The sequence below is a fragment of the Bombina bombina genome, chromosome 3 (genome assembly GCF_027579735.1).
Source record: "Bombina bombina isolate aBomBom1 chromosome 3, aBomBom1.pri, whole genome shotgun sequence".
NCBI lineage: Eukaryota > Metazoa > Chordata > Amphibia > Anura > Bombinatoridae > Bombina > Bombina bombina.
This window is the reverse complement of record NC_069501.1, coordinates 771,982,236-771,991,069: the sequence shown is the minus strand read 5'-3', so window position 1 is coordinate 771,991,069 and position 8,834 is coordinate 771,982,236. Positions and strand designations below refer to the sequence as shown.

The following is an 8,834-nucleotide window of genomic DNA, read 5'->3' as shown; positions in this document are numbered from 1 at the left end:
GCCGGCTTTTGAGCACATTAAAGGGACATAAAAACCCTAATTATTATTCAGATAGAGTATGCAATTTTAAATAGCTTCCCAATGTACTTCTATTATCAAATTTGCTTCATTCTCTTGGTATCCTTTGTTAGACAGCAAAGCACATAGATGAGCCAATAACAGGAGGAAAACATGTGCAGCCACCAATCAGCAGCTCCTGAGTCTACCTATGTATTTTTTCAACAAACGATATCAAGAAAACAAAACAAATTTGATAAAAAAAGGTAAATTGAAAAGTTGTTTAAAATTGCATGTTCTATCTAAATCACGAAAGAAAGAAAAAATGATTTTTATGTCCCTTTAATTCATATATATGAAATATATATGTAGCCACATATATGCACAGACAACTTTCTCTATTTTTTTCTTCCTTTTTTTTTTTTTTTTTTTTTTACAAAAAACAAGCGCACAATAAAATCCATGACCTTCTTAAAATGTTAATTAAAGGGACACTGTAACCAACATTTTTCTTTCGTGATTCAGATTGAGCATGAAATTTTAAGCAACTTTCTAATTTACTCCTATTATCAAATTTTCTTCATTCTCTTGGTATCTTTATTTGAAATGCAAGAATGTAAGTTTAGATGCCGGCCCATTTTTGGTGAACAACCTGGGTTGTCCTTGCTGATTGGTGGATAAATTCATCCACCAATAAAAAAGTGCTGTCCAAAGTACTGAAACCAAAAAAAAAAGCTTAGATGCCTTCTTTTTCAAATAATGATAGCAAGAGAACGAAGAAAAATTGAAAATAGGAGTAAATTAGAAAGTTGCTTAAAATTGCATGCTCTTTCTGAATTACAAAAGAAAAAATTTGGGTTCAGTGTCCCTTTAAGTTACACCATGTGCACATGACTAATGGACATTTGATTTTTTGGGGAAAAATATGCTACAATAGTTGTTACCTAAAAAAAAAAAGACATAATATGTCAATCTATATTTATATAGATCTGTATATTTCTAATGTTAAGAAAATATTTTCAACTCTTCTCTGCTTCCAACAAAACTAGACAGGAGTTATCCTGCATTTATTACATTGTTTACTGTAACTTTCAAAAGTTGAAATAATATTCTCATAACAAGCCACATGATTTATCCATCTTTTCCAGTTTAGCCTCTATCGTGCACTTTCATACAGATGTGTGGCGCATTAATACACACCATTGATACATTTATCCCTTTGTACGATTCTTTTTTACTTAACTTCAAAAAGGGGCAGGAGCCCTAAAAAGGTTGCTCACGTGAGCTAATAAAGCTCAACATTCTGGTAATGGTTTCCCTTTTCTTGTTGAACACTTCTGAGCTGAAGTAGACTGACATTGGCAGGGTCGTGAGACTGTCACTACCAATTGGCACAGCGTCTGTTTCCTGCTCAAGACAAGCAGTTCTCTGCGCTTCCCTGTTGGGAATCTATCAGTGTCTTTAAAGGGACAGTATACACCAATTGTCATATAACTGCATGTAATAGACACGACTATAAAGAAGAATATGCACAGATACTGATATAAAAATCCAGTACATACCCTTTTAAAAACTTACTTAGAAGCTCCCAGTTTAGCACTGTTGATGAGTTAGTCTAGGATACCCACTGAAAGGGGCTGGGTAAACAAAAAGAGCAGAGACTCCTCCCCTTTCCTGCATATGAAAAGACAGATAACACAAACAGGAGCCAGCAGGAGTCTGTAAACTTATGTATACATCTGGCACTGTGGGGCTTGGTTAGGAGTCCAAAATCAGCACAATTTTCTTAAAAAATAAGCAAAACTATACATTTTTATAAAAACACTACCACATGGGCTATATAAATGGATCATCTACAAAACATTCATGCAAAGAAAAATCTAGTGTACAATGTCCCTTTAATCTCTGTGCGCACAGTTCAAAGTGAGTAGTGAAAAGAAGTGGCATATAAATGGCCATAACGAATTACAGCATGTCATTTTCCCACTATGATGTCCCTCTAAAGGGACATTAAACCCATTTATTTATGATTCAGATAGAACAAATCTGACCTCCGGCCTCCCTAAAAAGCCAGATTTTCAGAACTACCTTGGGTGAGAGCAGAAAAAATAACTATGTTTAATTATTAGCTGATTATTTCACCTGTGCTCTGGTTACTATCCTCAAAATCTGGTCTATTAGGGACAGGTTTGAAAACCAGTGAGATAGAACATTTGATTTTAAACAACTTTCCAATTTACATCTATTATCTATTTTGTTCTCTTGGTATCCTTTGTTGACAAGCTAACCTAGGTAGGCCCAGGAGCTGCTGATTGGTGGCTGCACATATATGCCTTATGTTATTGGCTCACCCGATGTGTTCAGCTAGCTCCCAGTAGTGCAATGCTGTTCCTTCAACAAAGGATATCAAGAACAAAAATTAAGCAAATTAGATAGCAAGTAAATTGGAAAGTTGTTTAAAATTGTATTCTCTATCTGAATCATTAAATATTTTTTGGTTTTCATGCCCCTTTAAAGAAGAAAAAAATACTGTATAGTTCCCCTTTAATCCTCTAGCATTTAATTACTCAAACTTGTGAAGTACAGTTCATTTCTTTGAGTAAATTTTTTTTAACAAGCTGAATGTTGTTTAAAAATGCACTCAATGTCTGGCAACAACTGCGCAGAATCTATTGAAGGGCGATTTTATGCGGTGGATAATGAGCAGAAGGAAAAAAAAAATCTAGTTGTTCACCTGCTCTCGCTCCACTCTTCTTTTCTCTTCTTCGGCTCTTCTTCGCTCTTCTTCTTCTTTACGGCGTCTTTCCATCTCCTCCATTCGTTTCTTCTCCTCTTGTTCCCTCCTCCTCTGCTCCCTCTCCTGCTGCCTCCTGGCTTCCCGCTCTCTCCTTTGTTGCTAATTGGGCAGAAAAACGAGCATTATAAATCGCGCCTCTAACAAAATATAGATAGATCAACCAAATGACATCGGAAGCCATTTCTAAAAAAATAAGACAAAAGAAATGTCACTAATCAGGAAAACAAATTGTATTTACTTATCTGCTAGGATTTGTTAGCTATGTACAAATTAGTGTGTATATGTCTCTCTGTGTGCAAACGAGGGTGCCACTGACGGACATAAGTTATTAGGTGTCAACCAATTCAAATGCAATAGTAGGATACAATATAAAAACAGAGATGCAGGTCAAATCACAAAATGGAAAATGAGGTGTTTCAGGTTAGTAAACCGACATGATCTATGACTTGTAGTCTTCAATATAACTTAACAAATATACAGTTCCAACTTCCCACTTGGTATAACATAAACAACCGTCAATCAATTTGATCTTTAAACGGAATCGTGTGTGTTTAAAAGAACTATGTTTATGTTCCAAATAAAACAAATGAGAAGTAACTATGCCTTTGTAATGCCTTCCTCTCATTTTCTCAGCCTTCACTGCCAAGTTAACCAGGCCAGGCATATCATTTTCATTGGGACAAACAGGCTAATAAAGGGAAATTACCCTGATAATTATACACAAGTGTCCAAATTAATGCAATTCATAGACAACATAGCGGGTATATAAGGACGTACAAGAAGTTTTAGGTACATTTTAGATACTGAAAAATGCACACAGTTTTTAGCAAGGGGGGTCTCCCTCCCTACCACAGCTTTTTATGTTAAAAACGGTATCGGATTTTGGAACAATGACCTGTATATTTTTCAGTTTAGTATTTGAGTATTGGGCTACATGAATAGAGTAGAGGTACAAAAAAAAGATAAACAGGTTTGTGTTTCCTGCAGACTCAGCCCATTTGAAGGAGTATGTTGTTGAAAACAATGGGTGGTGGGTTTCAGTGAGTAAAACCAGTTATACTAAATAAACCTAAAAGTAAATTCACATACATTTAATACTCTGCATGTGTCATAACAAATCACTGGGAATACACTAAGAGACAAAAAAATGTATGCTTACATGATAAATTAATTTCTTTCATGATTGAGAGTTCACAAGCTATAACATGTGGGAAATTCCGATTCTGATCACTAGGAGGAGGCAAAAGATACCCCAACACACCAGAGTTTTAAATCCCTCCCACTTCCCATGATCCTCAGTCTACATATAAGTAGATGAGGTGACTGCCACCACCTGAACAAAAAGAAAGGACAGGGCTTGTTAACGTTCATGAAATAAATTAAATTTATCAGGTAAGCATATATTTTCTTGTTTTTTTCCCTATTAGATGGTGAGAGTCCATGAGTCACCAGCCATCACTTCTAGAAATCAACACCCTAGCAGAGAAGTCCACAAGATCACCATGAAATAGGGAGGGACAAACGGTAAAGGCAGGTAATTACTGATCAGGCACTGTGGCCAGAAAAACAAAATCATGTTAGGCCATGCCAGAGCAATCAGAATTGTCAAGGCTGGTTTCTGCTTGATTCTGCCCTCTGGCTCAATTCTCACTCTGGATAGTAACACAAACAGAGGAAAAACATAAATCAGATTAAATGGTCAGAGAACAACTAGGGTGTCATACTTACACAAGGGTCCTAAGACCTGGAAGAATACTAAGGTAGTTTGTGATTCAGGAGGGAGACCATGGGAACTACCTCTGGCAGACCCCAATGTCTCACAATCTGCATGAAAACTTCCTGATTCAGCAAACCTTTCCCTGTGTAAAGATACTGGCGACTGAGAAGTCTCCCAATTGTTCACACCCAGAATGTTAACAGACATCATGCAATGATTATGCTCTGTCCAGCAGATGCTGTAAGATACTACCCTCATCGCTAAGGAACTGCAAGTTCCTCCCTGATGATTTACATTAGCCAATGCTGTGACATTGTCTGACTGGAATCGCAGTAAAGATGCATTTCTGAGGTCAGGCCAACTCTGAAGATTCCAGAATGTTCATATGTAACCTTGCCTCCTGAGTAGACCATACTCCCTCCACTCTTCACTACACCCCAGACTGTACCCCAACCTAACAGGCTGCTTATCTGTGGAAATTAATACCCACACCAACCAAAGAAAAAGAGGCCCCCTGAACCAAGGAATGGTGGATCTGCCACCAAATAAGAGTCTGTCTTCTACTATGATCTAACAGGATCTTCCAAGACAAATCCTCATGCTCCCTATTCCATTAGTACAGCATCTGAAATTAGAAAGCTTGAAGATGAAACTTGGCAAATGGAAGTGCATCTGAGGCAGCCACCATAAGACCCACAACTTCTATGCCCCGAAAAACGGAAAGGAGAGGATTCAGCTGCATTTGAGCACAATCCTGTTGCAGCTTCAGTCTGCAATGATCAGGCAAGGACAAATGCATAGTACCGGAATCTAGAATGAACCCCTGAAAAGTCACACATGTACCATTTGAGTGTGTGGACACAAAAAAAAAAAGGAGCCTGAACCAGAAAATTGTGCACATAAGGAAGTACAGACAACAGCACTCTCTGAACCTTTGTAAACACTCCTGCACTAAAGGAAGTACAGTGTGAATAGTCTCCATTTTGAAAGTAGGAACTTTCAGGAATTTCTTCAATATCTTGAGATCCAAAAAAAAAAGTACCGTCTATCTTTGGCACAATAAAGAGATTTAAATACAACTCCTGGTTTAATTTTGAAGTTGGAATTGGAGCAATTAGTCCCATTAATCCCAGATCTCTTACACACGCCAAAAAGGCTTTGCCCTTTAAAGGATAATGAGGTACTTGAGACAGAAGGAATCTTCCAGAGGAGAACTTGAACGAAAGCTTATTTCAAACCCCTGGGAATTGGCTTTCAATACCCAGGCATTTCTCCCAAGCCTCCCGAAAGAGACAATCTGCCTCTCGACCAGAGAGTGATCAGCCATGGGGACTGCATCTTCGTGTGGTCTTAGAGGCTGGGGTAGACTTCTTGGACTGCATGTTTTTAGACCAAGAAGGGCTGGCCTTAAAAGCAGGTTTAGAGTAGACAGAATTCTAGGCAAAGTGTGAAGCTTTCAAGAGTCTTAGATTGTCGAAGGTAACAAAAATGCCCTGCAGTTCAAGGTTTACTCTTTGTTTTCTTATCTTGGGGCAGAAACGCTTACTTACCCCCAGTGACTGTAGCACTAACAGCATCAATTCCAGACATAAACAGTGATTTACCCTGAAATGGAAGATAAAGTAATCTACATCTAGAAACCAAATCAGCAGACCAAGAGTTGAGCCACAAAGCTCATTTAAACTAAAACAGCTAATGAAACATTTTTAGCATTAAGGGATAGAAAGCTCAATTTGAAACGTGCATGAGTGCATTACAGTTTTAAATAAAAGCATTTTTACAATAAAGTTCCATTAACAAAAATGCTGCTAGTAAAAATTATTACTGTTTTTCATACTGCATGCTTTGAGGGCCCATGCACCAGTTTTCAAACACTACATCTCAAAGAGTCAGCAGTGCCTGTATAATAAAAGTTAAAGGGACACTCAAGTCAAAATTAAACTTCATGATTCAGATAGAGCATGCAATTTTAAACAACTTTCCAATTTACTTCCATTAACAAAATGTGCTCAGTCTTTTTATATTTACACTTTTTGAGTCACCAACTCCTACTGAGCATGTGCAAGAATTCACAGCATATACGTATATGCATTTGTGATTGGCTGATGACTGTCACATGATACAGGGGGAGTGGAAATAGACATAACTTTGCAATTTATTTAACAAAAATCTACCACTCATTTGAAGTTCAGACTAAGTGATATTGCATTGTTTTCTTATCATGCATTTGTTGATTATGCAAATCTACTGTATTGACTGGTCCTTTACAGACACAATACAAACCACCACAAGCTCTCTGGTGCAAGGGCCCTCATAGTATATGTGAGTATCCGCAAGAAAAACAGTAATTAGTTTTACTAGAAGCATTTTTGCTAATGGATTCATACTGCAAAATGTTTCTATTTAAAATTGAAATGCACCCATGCATATTTCAATTTTTACCTTTCTATCCCTTTAATGCAAATAATTTCCACTGCTGCATCACAATTAGAGGAATTTGATGTTCTCAGGAAATTACTGCACGCCTCATCCAAAGTGGTTTCTCCAGAAACAAGTTCGGAAAGGTTGTCACACCAAACAGAAGCAGCAAGCAGAAACCTAAAACCTGCAAGCTGAAAGGATTCCTTATGAAAACCTTAAAGTTTCCAATCTAAAAGGATCCTTAAAAGAACTATCCTCCTGAGGAATAGTAGTATGCCTGGCAACAGTGGGAATAGCTGCATCCACCTTAGGAATAGTTTACTAAATCTCTGTATTAACAAAAGGAACAGGAAACGGATTTATAAACTCAGCAGATGGAACAAAAGGAATAACTGACTTTTGCTATTCCTTAGAAATGAGTTTAGAAACTGAATCAGGCACCGGAGGAGAGGAAGGCTGCTTAGGAGCTACTTTAAATAATTTATCAAGCCTCTTAACTGGTTTCTTGACTGTAGCAAGACAGACAGACCTTACCTCTAAAGCTATTCAAACTCCTACAATAAAAGCATGAATATGATCACACCTGAAATTAAAGGACACATCCTCTAACACAGTAGCCAGATCATGAGACTCAGAGACAATCCTCAGAATAAGAGTTCTCAAGAGCAAGAAACACTCTTATCATCAATGGTTAACTTAGAGGAGCCACACATAAGGGAAGTTCCTAAAGAGCTAAAGGCCAACAAAGACCACCTTCAAATACTTGCAAATGTGTGCGCTTAAAAGCTGGAAGCAAAACAGTTAATGCTTAATTAACAGTAGAGTGAATATACTTCCTACGTTTTGGAAAACGTTTGATAAGGCACACTCTGAAATGCAGCAAAACACTGTTTAAGATTAGTTAAAGCCTAGAGCCCAAAGGGAACAAGGTTAACTTAGTGCAAGTGAATGAAAATACAATGTGTATAGCTCCAAACTGACTTTGGAGCTCACTAATCTGGCAGTGCTAAATTTAAAGCAACTGTAAACTTAAAAATACACAATTCTTCAGAAGTACTATAAAATGCTATTATGTGTATGGTGTACAAATTTATGTTCCCAGACTATGTGAAGCATGTGTACATGTTCATAATAATAGCCAGTGGGCTATGAAGATGCAAAGTACTTACCGGACAGCATCTTCGTCCACTGTGCTAACCTCAGCTGCAGCAACTCACTTCCAGTAGGCGAGCCCATCCTAGACAGCACAAGCACAATACAAAGGATCTAAATCAGGACAAGCATCTAAAATCCAGGTGTTTGGTGCAAAAGTCCACATTACACCAGGGGAAAACTGTAGATCACTACAGACGATGGTAGAAAAGTCCACATTTCACCTGGAAGACCTGTGACATTTTTCACTGAGAAAACCCCTTTCACTGCCTAGCTGATAAAACCCCTTTTCACTGCCTAGCCGATAAAACATCTTGTTTTACCTCTCTGACCAACGGTACTACGAGGAGGAACTGGTCCACAGATCAGTTAAAGGACCCCTCTCCATGACGAGTAGATCTGAACTTCATTTTCCCCTTACTCCTCTTTATCAAGGAGGCAAATGAAAATGACTGAGGATCATGGCAGTTTGGAGGGATTTAAATCTCTGGTGTGTTGGGGTATCTTTTGCCTCCTCCTAACGGAATTTTACACACGTAATGAATCGTAGACTCTCACCATCTGATCAACGAAAGCACATTTTACAGTAAAATGTCCCTTTAACTATGATGTTAAAAAGTATGTGTGATTCAGATATAGACACATTATTCCAACAGGGCCCATAGAGTCTATAAATGTAATCATCAAAGAGGTACAGATGTCTAGTTAATTTTAAAATTACGAGAAGCATATGTACATATACAGCCAAGA

The 8,834-nt window shown here is 37.8% G+C and overlaps 1 protein-coding gene across 4 annotated transcripts in view; it reads right to left on the bottom strand.

Annotated features, from left to right (window-relative positions):
- The window catches only part of MAP4K4 (mitogen-activated protein kinase kinase kinase kinase 4), a 511,519-nt gene that overhangs the window by 141,374 nt on the left and 361,311 nt on the right, over positions 1-8,834 (bottom strand). For all 4 annotated transcript variants that reach the window (XM_053707651.1, XM_053707653.1, XM_053707649.1 and 1 more), the window contains exon 13: positions 2,732-2,893. In XM_053707651.1, coding sequence (XP_053563626.1) covers positions 2,732-2,893 — 162 coding nt within the window. The remainder of the gene's footprint in view (positions 1-2,731; positions 2,894-8,834) is intronic.